Source organism: Netta rufina (genome assembly GCF_964035555.1).
Source record: "Netta rufina genome assembly, chromosome: 8".
Lineage (NCBI taxonomy): Eukaryota > Metazoa > Chordata > Aves > Anseriformes > Anatidae > Netta > Netta rufina.
The window spans coordinates 29,740,628-29,761,060 of record NC_140131.1 but is presented as its reverse complement, the minus strand read 5'-3'; the positions used below and the strand labels follow the sequence as shown (position 1 = coordinate 29,761,060).

Sequence of the window (20,433 nt, the reverse complement as noted above, 5' to 3'; positions counted from 1 at the left end):
ATAAACATGAAAAGCTTTGTGAAAAGTTGACTCAAGGTGCTACCACATATTCTTCGTTAGTAGAAGGCACTGGTGTATTGTATACAGATAGTCATCTTCAGAGCCTCTACTGTCTTAAATCAATCAGTTCTAGACAGTGGCACGTAGTAGATTTGCAATGCAGATATTTTTCTGATGCATTTTCTTATTGTTCCCTGTCACTGAATAACTCCTCTGAGGGCAAAAGAGCTACTTTATGCAACTACCTGTTTTTTAAGAGGCCTAGTATTAATTAAGCACATGAACTGATTTGTGTTTTCTATGACTTTAAGTGTTTATTTTAAAGTACTGAATACTATGTCCAAATAACAGTTTTCTGTGTGGCATCCCAGACTTAAGATCTCCTGATTCTCTGTTGTGATAACATTACTCAAGTCAAACAGCATATCTTAGTAGAGACTTCAGAATTCGACTGTCTACATTTACCTGAGAAATAATGTACATGTAACTATCTTGTATGTGTACTATCTTATGAAATGTCCAACCTGACCTCATTCTATCATGGCTATTAGTAGCTAAAACTATTTTTATTGTACTTCCCCTCACCCCCCCCCCCCCCTTTTTTTTTTTTCAAATCCACTGCACGATTTGATGAACATTGACAACTTTTAGGAATTGACCCAGGCTGCTAACAAAGATTTGGGTTCAGAGTGACTTCTAATTCTTAATTAGCAAGAGTCTGAATAGTATGAGTCTCTTAGCTACAATGGCCTCTCTAATCTCATTGTGTCTAAAATCCCTATCTGAAGTGCAACAGAAACAGAAGTAAATTATGTTTTGGAACCTCCATTCCATTCCATTCCTTTTTTTTTTTTTTTTTTTTTTTTCCCCCACCTCCATTCCCTTTCTACAGGATCTCTAAGCTGCTCACCAAAAAAATGACCAAATTCCCATAATTCCCTTGATAAGACGTGCATTAGGTGTACAATTATTCTAAAGCATGTAAGTATCTAAAGTATATACCAAATAAATTATAATGGAAAAAGACCAAAATAAGAAAACCCAACTTGAAAAAAATCCTCATGTAACACAAATAAATTGAGAAGGCAGAGTCAGTTTCAAAATGTGCAGATGCCCTGATAAATGCCAAAGTGCAAAGCCAAACTAAAAATCAAATTGAACACTGAAATCTGTGATGAATGACATCATTCTATTGCCATTGGCAGTGATTCAAAATGAAAATCACAGTAAGTAATTTCCTTACAAGAATTTATAGACTCCCAAAGCTATGTCAGGATCACTGAGATTCATTAGACGGAAGCCAGAAAGCATAATTCTTGGACCTGAAGAGTCACCTACAATACTCAAATACCTGTTTTATCTCTGGGGTGCTTCCAAGATTTTAAGAATTTTACCGTATTTTCTAATTAAAAGGAAATTCTACCCCTTTTATGCAAAGACATCTCTCTCAGACTTTACAGGAAATTGATACAACAGAGGAAAATGACTTATAAGGAGACTATGCAAATCAAACCTCAGATCATTAATAAACTTTTATACATTTTAAGATAATTGTTATAAACAAAGCCTTTAGTAGATGTTTTTAATGTACCTACTGCACAATTTTAGGCCCTATACAGGTAACAACAATAATAACAACCAATATTCCTTCTCATAAATGCTATTATTCAATTTTACCTCTTCTGGGACAGCCCTGATATTAGTGAATCCCTTCCTGAAGACCACAAATACACGACGAGCTCCACAGCGTAAAGCAGATGTTGCACAGTCAAAAGCAGTGTCTCCTGCCCCAAGTACAATCACAGTTCCATGTATTGATGGCAATGGAGAGTGACAGGCACACATCCCTGAAAAGATGAAAGGAAAAACCCCATTTTCAAGTAGAGAAACCATTTCTGCATGACAGCTCAAAAGGTACTTGTACTCAAAGCACTGTAAAATTGCGTCTTACAGTTTCTAAGCATGGAGTGTCACTATCAAATTATTCTGCTTCACTAAAAGACAGTTTTATTCCCATTTTTAAGATATGCTCATATACATAATTTCATAGTCAATACTGTAAGCAACAGAACCCTTCTGTCTTGAAAGGATACAAATGACAACACGTTTCTAGTTTTGTGAGTCCTGTTGGGTGAAAACTAGCATTGTAAGATCTTTTTATTAAAAAAAAAATAAGCTTCTCACTTATCAGATTCATTATCCTCACAGTTAAACAAACAAACAAAAGACACCAAAAAAAACACCACTGTAACAGATTATAAAGAATAATACTTAGTGTTTTTCTAAAGAATACTTTCCAGTTGTTGATAAAGTTGTATAATAGTTTCTCAAAGTTGTATAATAGTTTCTCAAAGTTAGTCCCTTATAGTACACAATTATCTATGTGTTTGTACAGAATTCTATACAGTATTTTTAGTCAAATTATTACAAAGAGAGATTGTTTTGCAAGATTTGCTTTTCCTTTGTTAATCAATAAATGTTCTGCAGTGTATATTCTCAATCTGTTTCATTTTAAAACATCTCTTTCTTTAAAACCAAAACAAAATCAACCCTTTTCTCCTAACTCATTTGAGCTTGCTAAGCTTAAGAAAATACACAGAAATAAACATTTGATCAAAACAGCAGAGAGATGGGACAGATGGGATGCCGAGTTTCCTTTCCTAAATATTTTGCGTAAAATGGGGTAATAAACTTCACTTTTATATGCAGAATAATTTGCCGCCAGAGACATATTCTTTAACTCATGGTTTATGAAAAGTCTACTAAATTAGCAGGCAACCCTATTTGATGTTAAAAGAAGTTTCTAAATGGACAGAAGAAAAAAGGTTTGTAGATTAAAGTGGTTAAACATGTAGTCGTGCATACAAGACCACACAATGCACTAAGTATATGCTCAGAAAATAGCATATGATTTTTTTTTATTATTTTTAATCAATGCATTGGGGAATCTAGACTGTGAGTGAGCATGGCATATAAATCACAAGTTTCATGTCATCCACTCATCTAGAGTTTATGACATCACATTCAGGGCCCCTGAAAGCATCTATAATCCCTGGGTAGCAAACAGCCAATTCTGCATTCAAAACAAATATGTAAAAGCATAAAACAAGGCTGAATTTGATGTCTATGAACTGGCATCGCTGACTTACTTCAGGCATACTACTGTCGTCCTGAAGTTTTTGAGTAAGGAACTAGTGCTCCCTTAAATGTGCCTATAAAACATTCAGCACACAACTGACTTGGGATCACAGTGCTACAAGTAAAACAATTATCAACAACATACAAAGCAGCTGTTCATACGGGCCAGCAAAATAATATCAGGTCATTTCAAGATTTTCATCTTACATTTCATCTTATATTAAAGAATCTTATATAAGATTTATATCTTATATTTGCTGTGTTATTTATATCAAGATAATTTATACAAATGAGAACGTTGTGATATCTTTTTAATATAATTCAACATAACAAACAAGTTTTTGTGGGTAATAAATTGCCATGTACTTATTTTTTATATATGACTATTTGCTTTACAGTCTCCACGACCAACTTTCCTCAATGCACAGTCCTGAAGTTGCAGCTCACCAAAAAAAACTTTGGCCCACACCGTTTCCTTAGGAGGTGCTTTATAACTGGATGTGATGCTGTATTTTACACCATCTGTGTATTCTGATATCTCAAGAACTGCAAATGATTTACTACTGAACATGGTTATAGCAAAAACACAGTATCACCCACCTGGTTTACTTGCCATAGCTACCAAAGGTAGGAAGTCTTTAGATGTGTAAAATCCTTGATCCATTCTCAGCCCTTGGAATATACTGTCTCTGTTTGGTTCTGGTAAACCTGAAATAGACATTTTAAGGCAGATCAGAACTGCAAGGGAAATTTCAATGACAAATATATATTTTATTTTACATGTACATTCTCAAAAACATCGACAACACAAGCATTCTAACAAAACCTCAGATGTTCCCTAAAACATCAAAAATGACTGCAGTTTCATGTTTGTAGTCAGTAACTTACTTAATGGGTGATCTGTTAATAGTACTGGCACTTGAAAACAGAGTTTGTTGGATAGCCTGTGCACTCAGATTAACTCATAACAAAATAAATGCAGAGAAGAGGGTTAGAGAGAATAGGATATATGGGGTGCAGAAGCAGAAAAGCTACTGGGGATGGGTTAACTCTGGTAAGCTTTTCCTGTATCACTTTTCTTTCACACACATGTAACTCTTACTGCTGTGAACTATTTTTTTCCCTTTGTTTTGAGGCATTTTTCAAGACATCTAGTTTGCAGGTAACACAAATGAACAGCTTAACTGATGAGGAGTGGGGCATGAGTGGCAATGCTGTTAATGTGTCTTATTTGTGAGTCCTTGTATGTCATCACTTTTACATGTCCCTGACTGTTTGCTCAAAATCCTGAAAACCTTATTGGCTCACAGTAATTTATAGTTATTAACAGCACAAATGTATAGAGAAGCCATGGGATACAGATTGGCTTCACAACCAACAATAGCAACAAATACCTTTCAATTAAAAAAAGGCAAAAGGCATCTTCCGGTTATTAAAAACTATCTTCACATTGCAGTTCATACATTTGGACAGCACAGAAAGTCTAGCCAGCATAGAAGTTTAAACATTTTTGTCATGCAAATGAAATAATCTATCAGGGCATTTTCAACAGGGCCTCAACTTTCATAATTAATCTAAAGAAAAACACACCATATTATCATGAAAGTATGCAAATTAATCATTGCATACTGAAGTGGAATTAATGTCAACATTTTTTCTAAGAAAACATGCTACATCCAAGGAGTCCTTAGATCATGTAAGCAGAATTGGAAAAAGTAATGTGTTCCCTCCATTCCTAGGCATGGATGGTAGCAGAATGACTTTTCACCTCTTTGAGAGTTGCAGGTGGAAAACCCCAACAGTATTGTGTTAGCATCAACAACAAAGCAGGACTACACTTTGAGGAATGCTATTCCAAGTAGGAAAGGTTTAAGGCCTTTTTATATTACTGAAGCAGCACAACATTGCCTCATTACATCAGAGTATCAGGACTCAGTCATAGAACCCTTCAGATTTTCTCATGAGTCACCTGATATGGGGGAAGCTTCTCAAACCTCTACAGCCCTGAATGAAGTTACTGTAAGAGAAGAAGAAAAGAAAAAAAAAAAAAGTATCTTTAGTTTCAATAGCTTCAGTGAAGAAAAGGAAAGCAGGCCTCAGTGAATTGAAAAGGCTTACAAAGCAAAAAGCAAATGAAAAAAATGCTGAAATATTCGAATTTCAAATACCTCACAGTATTTGAGCACTTTTCGTGATCTCTATTAATAAACAAAACAATGAATCAATTGCTGAACACCTGACTATCAAAACACTTCTGATCAATAGCTAGATATTGAGAAAAATAAGGTTAGAAAATACTAGCACATGCTGAAATTCAAGACCTTTGCTGTAATTCCAGGGTAGACTGGAATATCAGCTAATAAAGAATGAATAATGGATATTTTAAGACTCTGCCAGAAATACTTTGTACTATTGAAACTATTGAAAGTATAATATGCAAAATGCATGTGTATGTATATGCATATACATATGTATAATATACATGCAAAATTATACTTTAAAACTGCATAGGTCTTCCTCTAAGTATCTATATATTGCTAAATTATCTATGACAAGAATGCCTTGACAAAAGCTCTCCATGACTGCTTACAGGCACAGAACAGCAGTGCACCTATTTCAGTTGACATAAACATAGACCAGCTCAGCGGCCTCAGTTTATTCTTGGGACAAACACTTTTGCCATTATTGACAGGTGCAAGATGAATTAAAGATAATTTCCTTTCTATTTTATGGCTATCCCTGTTCAAAAACAAAGAGAAAACCATCACCAAAAAAAATCTTTTTTTTTTTTTTTTTTTTGACATTTCTATCATCTACTGATGAAAATGATTCCATCTCTAAGAACCAGTAATTTAGCTCTCACTGGTTGAAGAGAGAGCAGAATTAAGAGACTGTTGTAATGTTCATGGTTCAGGTTCATCATAGGCTCACTGCCACTGGAAACAAAGGATTTATATTACAAAGGCATTGTATCCAATATTGTTTGCTCTGGCTAGTACGACCAAAAAAAAGTTTAAGACGTAGTCAGTAAACATGGCATTTTCTGCTATTTTCTTATACTACTTTCATTTTGCTGAAAACTCCATGAAAATCAATTTTGCAATATTTATAGGAAACATAGGGAAAATTCGTCTTCTTCCTATACATACCTGGCACAATTTCACTCTCTTTACTAAATACCCACTGGAAGATATACTGGATGCTGATGTTTCTCCCTTCACTGTTTAGTATTTGCCCTTATAATGACTGCATTTAGTTCTGTTAAAATAAAAATATTAAGTACTTCTTAAAGCCACTAAGCTAGCTAAGAGGCAGAGAGACAGACAAAGAGATCAAGAATTGATAAGATCCACTTTAGAGAAATAACTTTCGTAATAAACAGCCACCCTACAGAAGTATGCTTTACAGATAGATCAAATATTGATAAATAGCCAACAGCCTCTCAGGAGAGAGGATTTGTTGAAGAACAGCTACAGAGGAAAAATTCAGTTTTGTACAGTTTTAGAAAAAGAAATAAATTAAAAAGCAATAACAAAAAACAGTTATATATGGACCTATAATTTAGGTCAAAATAGTGAACCAAGAGAAATACTCTTTGAAGAAGAATCAGAGAGAACCTTTAGCAAAAGGGAGTTCACACACTAATACAGATTAGCCAGGAGCCACCTTAAAAACAATCTATCTATATGCTTACAAAAACATGAGGTCTTTCCCCTAGGTTTCAGGCTAAAATTCTCTGCTCTCCAAATCCACCTGCTAGCCATCTTTATTTATTTATTTATTTATTACTTGATTTATTTATTATTGATTTCTTTATTTATTACTTGATTTTTCTTGTCCTAAAATACCTTTTCACTATTCTTTGTCTCCTAACTTATACCAAAATCTAGTGATAACAATCATTTCCTTCACTAGCACTAAAGAACAACTTTTGGGCAACCAAAAGGAGGCAGTCTAGAAATACAATTCCACTGCTGGTGTTGCTGGATGGACTCTGCAAATGTAGTCAAGCAGTGGGCTACTGCCCAGCTACCAGCCTTCTGCAGCCAAAACCCTGGACCTCCTGGCGCCTCAGTCCCTTTAGATGCTGATTCCAGGGAAGCAGCTTCTGAAGCGACTGATACCAAACCACACACAGGCTGGAGGACAATGGCACATACTGAGAAAAGAGAAAGCAGAAATACTGTGAAAGCAACAGCTTGCGAGACAGATCTAGTTTAACTCTGCAAAAGCTAATATAGATAGTCCCAGACTGGGTCAGGTACAGAACAGAAAGCAACTCATCTCCATTCCTGGCCCTCTGGTTTTCTAGGTCCTGCCTATTGTCTCCAGATGCTCCAGCTCTCCCAGTAAGCATCACACTCAGTATGAAAACCTCCCTCTTTCTTTCCTTCCTTGGATCACCACAATCCTTTCTCCAGTGAACCATACCTCAGCACCAGTCTCTCAAGTCTGGCTTATTATATACTTTCCAAAGTTATACTACTGGCTTTGGAAAACACAAGCTTTAACCTCCTTTATTTATTTATTTATTTATTTATTTATTTATTTATTTATTTATAATCCTTTAGATATGTGCATACATATAAACATTAAAATACATATTAGAAGAAACATCTGCTTCCTATCCCTTACTCTTCATTCTCATAATACCGATGATACATGTTAATTTTCTTAACTGGAGGTGTCAAGTTCATCATCTCCGTTTAAAGAGATACTCTTGTAGATCCTCTTACAATCCCCTAGTACAAATGAAAGATGAATTGCAAAACGATTAGAGTCAATCTGTTAGATATACCTGGCAATATAGAAGAGTGATGCATACACAATGTAATGGATTGTCATGCAGAGCAATGCAGCTAGTCCACCTGGTTGCTGCACCAAATAAATCAAGGCACGTCAACACATCAATCAGCTAAGTCAGAAAATATATACTGATGCTATTACTGTAACTATTAGCCTGGTCTGGAAAGGAAAACTGAAGTGGGAGTAGCAGCACAGCATGCATCTCTTTCCTATTTTGATCAAATCTCCTCTCCCCCGAAACAGGAATGCCTTCTGAACCTGAAATCATTGCTTGAATTACTTAAATCTGACAAGTTTGGGCAGATTTGCAGTTTCGTATGAACTTCTCAGCCAGTCTTAATAACTGACATACAAAATAAGCCCTGTTCCTTGGTAAGGGTCAAATGCAGTTTTCATTGGCAGCTGACTGAAAACAAATCTCCAAAAGGGGAAAAAAAAAAAAAAGAAAAAAAAAAAAAAGAGAGAGAGCTGATGAAGTGTATACCGAAGTCTAAAGCCTAGGAGGGGAGAAAACTTACTAGAGCATTGTGAGGCTTTTTTGTTTCATTTGCTCATTTTCAGTTGTGAAAATTTTTAGTTGTGAAAATTTTCAGCATTCTGGAAAAATTTAAGCTGAAATAGGTAAACAAAGGAGCAGCTGAGATCTTTCAAGCAATATTCCCCCTCTTTGCATTCTTAGCTGTTACTATCTTGAGAGCAGAGAGTTTTCAAGTAGAGAGGTGGCTTGTTTTTACCAAATTGTTTTTACCAAACTTATAAAATGTAAATTCAGTTTGGCTAAAGCAATTTGTGTTGGAATATACTAAAAACGTGGTTTTTTTTTAAATGCAAGACTCTCAATTATAACTTTTTTATAATGAAACTTTCCACTTTGTTTCAAAAGGGCATTACATTTACAAATTTATCTAAAAAATGTGAAAGAAAACAAAGAAAATAAGTTTTACTTGCTATGCATATCCCATTTTCTTCTTTTTTAAAATAGCAAAGCAAAAACATAATCAAACCCAATTCACCAACTTATGTAACTTCTTTCTAAGTGTCTTCATGTCATACAAATATGGAGCATTAGATAGAAATTTATAGGATTAGGGAGGTAGGTTTTTCCACCTTTTGCCATATGTATTAAAAGCTGCTAGTGTGTTTCAGAGTTAAATACAATTTTGAGAATTCACATTTACAAGGAAGACTCTGCTAGACAGAAAAAAGACCAAAAAATAATAAAGATTCCTCTTCACTACCCATGTTCTGTCCTTCCCACTCTCCACAACAGGGATCTGCTGAGGAAGAGGGGCCCAGGAGATCCTAGGACTCGTTGGAGAGCTGAACTGTTGGAATCTGAGCATGAGGACAAAAACACGTGAATTGTATAAGAAACTAGATGCACGCAGAAGAAACAAATAATAAATTGTGCATCTGCTGTAGTGGAGATGCAAGTCTGCTGAAATAATATCTCAGAGGCCAAGCCTAGACACACTGAAACTGAGCCTGTTAATCAGCATAAGAAACAAGAACACAGACCAGTAATGAGGCATCACAGGTTCTACAACAATAATAGCTCACCTTTGGCAGACAGAAATAGGAATAAGTAGTGCCCACTCATGTGGGCTAGGAAAAGGAGCTATGGAATGCTGCTTGAGAGAGACTGATACAAAGGTAAGAACTAACATGGTCTGATAAGTTATCATTAATTACAGTTGTTCACATATTTTTGTTATATTCTTTAAAAGATGCACTAAAGTAGATACAAGCCTAACAAGTGCTCTCTGAAGGTAAATTTCTAAATCGCAATTTCTCTTCTGAAAGAGACCTTTTGAATTAACCATAAAGTCTTAGGTACATATTTTATCCCATCTCCCTGCCCTTTCATGCACTGAGTATTCCAACTTGCTCCTTCTGTTCCCATATAAAAGTATTCTAGGTGTAACACTTCTGACATCATTTCACACTTGTCCCGAGACTTGCAGCTACAGGTATCAGGGTCAGAGTAAGACTACAAAGGTGCACAACGGAGAAGAACACACAGTAAATTCGAAGCAGATAAGCATCCATTTACACTTCTGAATGCTCTGTTCTTCTTCAACAAGTGTGATTTGTGATCTGGGGAAATGAAGATCAAAATCGTGTATGTAAAGCAGTTTTATTTTATGTCCCACAATATGTGAATTGTATAAATTGAACCAGGCGTTTTAAGTACATTGAAGTGTGCGTTGTTTTGTTTTGTTTTTGTTTGTTTTTTGAAAGATAATATTGAAACAATAGATTCACAGAATTGTCAAATTCACAATTCTGCCATCACACGATAGAACCTATTCATATTCAGTGCTATACACTCTACCTATTTGTTTATAAGAAGTCACATGCATTCATATCAATATTGATAACATTTCTGTCCATGGATCAATATTAAACAATAATTTAGATGTTAACTATACTGAAAGACACTATACAAACACGGTACTTAAGCTATGCCACATACCTGATTATATTAAATGCACCATTAAAATTCATGCTATAACATTGATCAGAAATGGAACAGAAAGCCATTGGTATCTAAAGAGCTACTCTATACATTTTTAAATGTTTTATTCTGAAAGACTAAACAACGAGTAAAGTTGCAAATGCTCTGCAGGTGCTCAGCTTCTCTCAAGGTCAGTCCATTAGTGATTAACACATCAGTAAATACGTTCAAGGCTTGTATTTTTAAAGGATCTCTCTCATTTTGATGACAGATTTTTTTATTTTATTTATTTATTTATTTTTTATGGTGGTGGCTTTGTTACTTCCTATTGTGAGATTCAATAGAGTATGTTTTCTAGGTGGTTGATTTTTTTTGTTTGCTATGTATGTTGATGGAGATAAGTGTTTTAATTACTTTTTTAATGTCTATGCTTTTGTAGTTTCTTTCTCTCTCAGTTTATTTCCTGCTGCTGAGATTACTGCCTCATCTCCACAGCAGGTGGCTCTTTCAAATTTGTTTTCCTTGTAAGCCTGGTAGATTTATTTTGTAATATAACTGCTCCTTTTTACTGTTTTTTTTTTTTTTTTTAATTATTATTTTTTATTTTTATTATTATTAATGATTTCTTTGCTTTGGAATAGGTACACTTGCAAGGTCAGTAAGAGTAATTCCCTAATGATGGGTAAAGGCCTTGTTCATGGCGGGGAGGGAGGGGAGAAGAACTACAAGACTACAAGACACTTGAGTTATTGTTTTCTTACCCTCAAGTTAGAATGAGCACTGCATACAGTAAATGTGAAAGAAGACCCTTCACATCTATCAGCAAGAGCCCTATACAATCACTGCAGTGCATTCTAAGTTGAACAGCAATGTCCACACCACAATATCTTCTACAAATATATAAATGAATAAGTATCTGAACCTGCAAGTAATACAGTCTATAGGTCTCATACCTCATTTTATTGCTAGATTAGACACAGAGACAGAGATACGAGCTCTAGCAAGCAGTACTGAAAATACAAGAACGAACTAGCCAGGCCAGCAAGAACCAAACCTGTTCTTATAATCTAATTTGTCTTTGAAGTCAGTTGTCCTGTCTCAGTTAGATGTAGCCAAAATTTCACAAGACCTAGGTATCAAAAATTGCATACAGGAAAAGCAAACAAAGTCTAGAATCAATCCATGTGATTGATGGAAACTAGAATTATGACCGTGCAATCAGTGTCGTATGTCTGAACTTTGATTACAATACACTGCAGCCTCATGGTCTGCCCTCACAGCATTTAGGAGTCCTATGATTAGAATAGCTTGACACCTAACATGAAACAAATGTTCAAAGGTGATTCATAACACTTTAGCTCCATCAGATATAAAGTCTACCCCTACTTCAGTTTTTATCTTCAGCAGCCCAGCTTTTCTCAAGGCTTTAGCCCATCTTCCACAGCCTGCTTCCCGTCTTAATTGCTCTTAATATTATTATGTACATGCACTTGGAATATTATTGGGGCAACACTGAAGTGTTAATGTATTCTAGTGAAAATCAACAACGTTTCCAGCCGATTAAACAAAGACCTAAAAAAAATGATGTGGTGATTTTGCAATCATCAATATCTGGCTAAGTATCACAGAGATTTTCAACTTAGTTTGACTGGAGCACTTATCCTCTAAAAGCATTCCTTTAAATGCATACCTCAGAACTGAAGCATTCAGTACCAATAAGTGTTTTTAAAACATAATTCTTTAAAGGACACTCTAGAAGAAGTGACAGTAAGTTGGACAAAGATATACAGTTTTCTAAATTAAGGAACAAATGGTAATTGTAGCATTTCTTCTCAGGTTGGAAACTGATATTTAATATTGCCTGTATTTGAAATAATAGTCACTCTGAGGATGCTAGCAAGTTAAATGGTAGTCCTGGTGAAAGGACTTGATGAAATGTGAAGATTATTATGAAGTAAGCCTCATCACAGAGAAGGACAAATGCAGAAGTCTGCTTACCTGCCCTCTGGTTCTGTTCTGCCTGATATTGTTTATAGCAGGACTTAAAGCACTGAAGCAGTTTGCTATGAATCTTGATTTACAGAACATAAGAGTTCTGTAAATTGTAATACAAACTAACTGAAGAAACATCTGCTGTAAAAAAAATAAAGTGGAATATTGCTGAAAACCTTTCGTTATGTCATCCTGGTAACATTTATTATAGCAGCCACAAATCTGAAAAGGTCACTAGCTAAAATGCATTTAGTAGTCTCAGTCAAATCCATCTCTAACATAAGAATGTGCCATTCCACTCAGGGAAAGAGCTTACTCCAGTCTGCTTACAATATAGCTGAATTTGATTTTTAGACCCGACTTGAATTTGGTCACTTCACGCCACTGGCACAAGCTGTCACTATTCAGGAGCATCCTTGAACTGGCATAGCATGAATGCTGAAGTTTGAGATTTGACATGCTAATGTTGTCAGTTCCTTTCTCTCTTCCTTCTACAAGCATGTTCCTAGCACTAACATGCCAAAGGAAAGACACAGGGGGCTGTGTTTCCTCCAGCCATCAGCCAGATACTATTTGTCAATGTGATATGCTGCACCACACAGAAAGAGAAAAAAAAAAAAAAAAAGAAACTGGCCCCAAAGGTTCCTCTTGTTCAGTAAATGATGCTGAAGAGAAGCAAGAAGCTCACCTCCTTAGGGACTATCAGTAAACTTGAAGAATACAAAAAAGACAACTATTTCAGAAACCATGTGTCACAGTAAAGGCATTTTTGCACAGTATAGAAAACATGTAGATGTACAAGTGAAAGCAAAACAAAATGGATAGAAAAAGGATTTGGGAACATCAGACTCCTAAAAATTAAAGAAAATGGAAAATATTACAATAGCTTTTGGTAGTACAAATTGTATTTTTCCCCATGCAAATTCACATAACATGTCAGGTTTACAAGCAATCATGCTGGGACATTGGATTCATAATCAAATGCAAAGCAAATTTACAAAGGGAAAAATCAAATGTTAGCATAGAAAAGTATTCTTCATGTTAAGTTTTGATTAAAAAAAATAAAATTGAAAAAAGATCTTGAAAAGCCAAATCAGTAGAAGCTACATATGGTAAGTATGCAGGGAAAGGGTAAAATGAGAACAAATCTGATGGAAAATATTCACAAAGAAAAAGCCACAAATGCTTAGTTGGCATCAGAAAGAAAAATAAATACTAGGCCTCCATGCAAAGCAACAGTTGAAAATCCGTCATAGGCAGCACAGTAATCCTCTGGAAATATATGAGCAATAATTAAGTCACATTAATAACCTGGAGTAACACCTTTGGTCGGATTTCAGACACTATACAGCAAAGAAGTTGCAGTGAGTTGAGGGAGACAACACCGACATGTACTAGATAAAATCTTGTCCTCTACTTTTGATATAATACTAATATAACAGCCAATCGGTCTTGAAGTGTTACAAATATTAAGATTGATTTCTATAACGTTGTTTCCTGAAGCTGAAAAAACAGAGCAGGTAAGAATCACAGAAATATCTAACTATGGTTATTTCTCTTAAAAAAAAAAAAAAAAAAAAAAAGTTATTTCTCTACTATTACTTTATTGCATGCTACTTCCATAGCATCCACACTATGTGAATGTAGTGACTATGAAACAATAGGCTGGATCAATTACAGCTTTGTACCCTATGTAGTAACTACATCTATATGAAATACTTGTGAAATTCTACTTATATGGGCAGAAAAGCCCACATGCAAAATATCAGTTTTAAAATATAGAACTTTCTGGTTATTCTTATTTAAAATGAAATAAGGATTCATCCAAAGTTTTTCTTTCTTTTTTTTTTTTTCTTTTTTAATGAACTTGTCTTCACTGTAAAACAGCAATGTCTTCCAAATGCTACTGAATATTTAGTACTCTATCTGAAATTTCAATATAGGAAACAAATATTGTTTCCTAGCTCTTTTTTAATATATTATATTGTCTTACCTTAAACCTCAGAATATTAATACAGTGTTTTTTCCACATGGAAGAACAAAAAGATGCTATAAAGCTTATTCAGTAATTACTCCCATATCGTTCCACCTACGCTGCATTTTTGAATCACTTCAGGTAAACCATCTCTACATATATTTTAAAATGATGCCTTGTAAAGGGACTTCTAAACACTATTCATTTTTCCGCAGCACAGATCTACAACTGAAAACCTATCATCAGTGCATTCTGATGAAAAGGTAATAATTAAATCTTTTTTTTTTCCTCTTCTACAGCACATTATTTGACCTATGATAAAACAACCTATCAAATTTCCATTTATTATTTCTACCTGAAGGGCTTTGCCAGCTCACACAAACATAAATCTCCATTTGTCAGATTTAAACTGTACCTGTCCCAGCTGCTATGAGGGTTCATCTCTCTTGTCCTTTAAAAATTACTGAATAGCATCAAGCAACACAACCTCCCTCCAGCCTTCACTGACCCTTGCAATCAATAATATTTGTAACCTGTATGCGCACAGTTAAGTAGAACAGAAGCCATGCACTATCCTAGTTAACCACATTGAGCTGTGATACTACAATCTGCTCCCTCGTGTCTCGCGTGATCAATTTTAATCTCTGGACCAGGAATAAAAGAATGCAGCCCCTTGTTTCCAAATTCATCTGAAAAGGATGTTATAGATTTGTAGGTCTGCACTGGAGTAGTGGATTTAATACAATCAGCAGTTCAAGGAAAAAACACATCTAAGCTATCACTCATTCTCACTATCCTCAGTTTATTTTGTGTCTTCAGATGACAATACAAAACAGAAAATACACGTGCAATGACTTAAAGAAAGCTCTGTGTTAAAATGCCACCAGGTAACAGATATTTGTTGCAGCTGTATCCATTATTGCCACTGCGGGTAAGGTGATTCCATTATGATTACTTTGGTTAAAGTTTATAAATAAACTATCAATATTCTTTCCTTCTGGATAATTGTTGTATAGAGTAAATTAAACAGAAACCTCCTAGAAGTAATAAAGCCTAGTTCTGCTCTGTTAAAAAGAATCAATTATTATGGAAAGAAAGAGCAATTCAGGTTTCTGATGATATTTGTTCTCTCACCTCCAAACTAATTTTATTTAAAAGGAGGAAAATTCGCCAACCAATTAGTCTAATTAGACAAATGTATCTGAATGCAGAACAGGAAAAAAGCAGCTTTAGAAAGCTACTGCAGTAGAAAAAGTGCTTTTTGAATCTGTCACACTATCAGAATACATTTCCAGAGTTCTCGTAACTGCATATTTATAGGCTTGGCTACATTGGCTCCTTGACAGCAGCTCCAATGCAATGAATCATCTATCAAAACATTTGAGAAGACTTTCTTACTCATTTCTTTAAAGCAACTATCTGAAGAGACACTTTCAACGTTATTATGTTCTAGCATTCACTATCAATTAAGAAAAATAGCATACAGTTTCATAATTGCAGGTGAATAGTAAGTATGCGTTGTCAGAGGCTTTATCTTCTCAGATTGTCACATGCTGTGTATCAGTACATAGTACGCTGCAACAAATATGACATTCTTGTAACAGGCTGGAGGGTCAATGAGCTTTCTCACTCAGGTCACTAACCCACTTCACATCAATGTCCTTATCATTAAGTATATATGTATCTGCCTTTCCTTTTAAAAGCAGCTGTAGCAGGGAGTTTTAACATGACATTCTCCTATGCAAGAAGATCATCTGAGAAACATTAGCCAACTATATAAGTAGACCTGTGCTCTTATATTGGAAATAAGTAAGCAAGGATGTGCTTTTTTTTTTATTTTTTTTAAACAACAACAACAAAAAACATTAACTAAATCTGAATTCCTTCCCCAACATCAGCATATCTTAGAACAAAATTGCACCTAGAATACAAGACAGTCTTTACTAGCTAATTACACCACTCTGGTCAAGTGCCTATATTTTCCTTGGTGTTTCACACACTGCTGACAGAGCACTAAATCCAAAGCTTTGAGCCAGAAAACATAATGCTGTTGAATCCTAGATGCTGTTAGGTTACCATCTGGAAAACAAACAGAGAAATAAAAAATATCTCCAAACGTCTCCTCAGTGCCCAACAAGAAAGAACATGAAGTGAAACTTTGTCACACCAAAGATGACAGATCAGGTACTTGCCTTGTCAGTGCAGAACTCTGCACAGGCATGCACACAAGTACCTTCCTCTTAAACTCATTCTTTCTGTGACTAAGTAAAAACTTGAAAATGGGAAATCTATATTTCTTATATTAAGCAACTAATTTTTGTGATACTTGAAGCACCAAAGAGACATGAGACATGAGGCATGTCCTATTTTAGGCTATGGTGGCCAGATCCAGAGAGATTACTGTTAAAGAAAGTTAAAACTAGATGCTTAAAATAGCCTGCAGGCAATGCTGTGAGTACTCCCAAGAGAGTGCATGCTTCCACTGATATGGGCAGTTGACCCATGCTAATGTTAGGCCAGGCACACAAACGTATTTAACCTGCTTTGGCAGGGGGGTTGGACTCGATGATCTTTCAAGGTCCCTTCCAACCCTTTCAGTTCTGTGATTCTGTATCAAGGAGCAAGCATGAGCCCTTCTTGGTACATGTTTTTGTGTTTGCAATACTACAGCAGGAAGATTCTCTCCCAGTGGAGTTTCAAGTGGTAACAAAAACAAGAAGCATCTGATCAATAAATAGAAAATCAACTTACATGGTCCCCATAGGTCCCTCTAACAAGGACTTCTTTCTGAAATGTTCATGCTTGTCTAATGGTGCTGTTTTTAATCCTTTCACACCAGTGGGTCCTACATGCTTGCATTAGTGCTAATGTAAAACAAATGAACATTTTATACAAGGATATCCACTCTCCCCAAGTAAAGGGGTTAATACCAAGTAAGCTTTAGGAATGTAAATTATTTTCCCCGTGTGGCTGAAAAACTACATGAGTTATTCATTTAAAAATTATTAGCATATAAAATCATTATTATCTCTGCAGTTAATGTACAGTTCACTGACAACCTTTTGGACCATTACAATTAAGAAAGGCAGCATCCCTAATGAAGTTACAAAATACGTTGTTTATTAAATAGAAAATTGCATCTTTAATTACTTTAAATATTATAATCCAATGAAAAATTATTTCATAAACCTCAAGACAAATTATGTCAGAGATGGAGTATGCATTTTGTTCCTCTATGAATCCTAAACAGCACTTTCAATTTGCTTACAGGTTTCCGTTGTATGTAAATCTGCTCCTGAAATTGATTTCAAGTGCCTAAATCCAATGCCACCAGCACAAATTTAAGAAGCCATTTGAGTTATTCTTTCTTTTTAAAACAGAACTGTTATCAATTGTACAAATTGGCAGTTCTAGTAAATACTGTAAATAAATAAAGTTCTAGTTTTCCACTAATTCTCAGGAGGTAAACTCAAGATAGCTTTCTGTGGGGGTCCCAAAATCAGCCTCATTGAAATAAAGGCAATTTGGGGATCTACCGTATCTCATTATATCACTGTTCTATTTTGAGCTAGAAGATAACTTGGTTCAAAACCATCAAGGGCTTTGAGGATAGACTATAATTCCAACAAGTAAGTTAATTTTAAGTAAATTCCAACTAAGCTAATTTTAAATATTCTGTCTTTTTATAGAAAGTAATCTCTATGCATTGTCAAGATACCTTTTGCTCTGTCTAGTATTAGATGTTTGATGTGCTGGCCAAGACCTAAAAAAGGCCAAGCTGTCAAATTAGACCCTTCACTATGCTTTGGATCAAACACAGACCAAAGTCAGTATAAATATGTGTTGATTTCTGTAGCACAAAGGAGAAATTAATGCAGCCAACTTCACTCATGTCAACACCAACGTGCCATTGAATATTTTTTTGGGAAACCCTACAAGCTACCAGGCTTTCTCAGGCTAGTCAATAAATCAGGAAAGCACAGAGATTTTCAAATCCTTTATGCTAAAAAAGCTGCTGCATTCTATGTCTTTTTTAGCATGAATATTGCCTGTGCACATCATGAAGATGGACTGATCACAACCAATTATTCAGGGTAGTACTATAATAGTAAAACAATTTGTTTTCTTTCTTTTTTTTTTTTTTTAAACAAGCTTGTTTCACAAGGGGCAATGGTTAATGATATTATAAACTTTATGTAACTATAAAATACATTACATAACTATGAAATTGATAACATTTTTTAGATTTAAAAATATCTGAAAATTAAATGATAATAAACATGATCATTTGCATAGCTAATACACAAAACTTTGAACATGGCAGCTTGTTCAGAAACATGCTTGGCAGGTTTTTGGCAGTACCTGTGTGCCAGAAAAAGAATCCAGCTGGGATATTTAGGCAAGTTGGGTACTGAAAGTCAGATACATTTGTGAAAACATTCAAAACTAAATTAAGTTTGAAGAAACTTTCCCTGAAGATAGAATGTTAACTGTAAAACAGTTAAGCATATTATGGACCAAACTATATACACCACTTGAAACAAACTCCTTCCTGAGCATGCACCTTGATACCTGTTTTGGGCTTAAGTATGCTTCAGTATCTTTGGGAGTCCATAATTTGCCTACCAAAAGATCTGTTTGGATTTAGATTACTGACATGCTACTCAGCAGAAACACTGCCTTGGAGGCAAAGGACCTCAGGAGCGCGAGGAGATTTTCAGAGCAAGGCTTCTTATGTATTCAAGGATGTTCAAAACCTGACTGGATATGGTCCTAGGCAACCTGCTCTAGCTGACCCTGCTCTTAGCTGCAGGGTTAGTCTCAATGATCTCCAAAGGTCCCTTCCAACCTCAACTATTCATGATTCTGTGAAATACTCCCTGCTGAGGTCTTAAGCCATGGAAAGATTTCTGAAATTTTTATCTGGGATTGGAAAAATCCACTACTATGCTTAAGTAAAAGAAAAGTATTCCCTACCAGGGAATATGTGCCAGATATTCACAGAAAATTAAGAGAAATTCACAGGTATGTACAAGCATTTTTTCCACAGGCCTTATATGTTTCTATCAATTACAGAGATCCTGTAGCCAGTGGCAGCATACCAGACCCTTTCTTCTACTCCTGCTACAAAGAAACAAAGCTCAGGGATGGTAAGCTAGAAAGTAAAACTCTCACACAATTCTGGAAAGTTTATTTTTGAAACTTTTTCATTCCAAATACCCTTCCATGCTTCCATTTAGTACCATACAGGCTTGCTTGCAGAAATCACATCTTGCCACTCACAGTACCCTTCCCAGTAACTGATGGAGTTAAGATAAGGCTTTGCCTTATTCAACAAAAACACTCACTAATCTTTTGAGACAGGAGTGTATGAAATGGCCAAGGACATTAAATCAAAAACTGATTATAATTCCATTCTCAGATGATTTAAGTTATTAGTATTTAAAAGTATATTCTGAAATTTTGTTACCTATTGTCATTGACGTTTACAACATGTAAGAACAGTAATTCTCAACGTAAATCAGACTATCCCTCCAATATCATTTTCTAACAAGTACCAAGTGATATTGCTTGATACTGGAGCTTCCATAAAGTCCTTGTAAAATTCTCACCATGCAGATGGAAAATCCTACATTGCCCATTTATTGTCCTACTGCCAAAACTGTCTTTCAGAAATTCATCAGCTCTGTTGTACCAAACCAAGCTTCTCATACCGGTGCTTTAATGATAATTTTTATTAGTTTTGCTCCACATATAAAATCAGACTATGCCTGCTTGAACATTTGCCATAGTTACTTTACATAGTTACTGTACATAGTTGACTTTAGTTAACCTTAGCAACAACAGCTGTATGAGAATGAAGAGACTGGGATAAACAAAATCCTCTACTAAAACCAAAAAAAGCAGCACAACAATCTCATCTCTGCCTTCTGGTAACTGCCACTTTATTTCTGATTAAAGTACACATGTAAGTAGAAAACAAGAATTCACTTATGTACTCAAATGCAAAATCAGCTCTGTATGTTAAAGGTAGAGCACATGCACTGAAAGTTATCAGCTTGAT

At 35.2% G+C, this 20,433-nt stretch overlaps 1 protein-coding gene across 1 annotated transcript in view; it reads right to left on the bottom strand.

Moving 5' to 3' along the window:
* The window catches only part of DPYD (dihydropyrimidine dehydrogenase), a 340,058-nt gene that overhangs the window by 180,039 nt on the left and 139,586 nt on the right, over positions 1-20,433 (bottom strand). Inside the window, exons 9-10 of the mRNA XM_084290947.1 lie at positions 3,739-3,846; positions 1,678-1,847 (exon numbers count right to left, since the gene is read on the bottom strand). Coding sequence (XP_084147073.1) covers positions 1,678-1,847; positions 3,739-3,846 — 278 coding nt within the window. The remainder of the gene's footprint in view (positions 1-1,677; positions 1,848-3,738; positions 3,847-20,433) is intronic.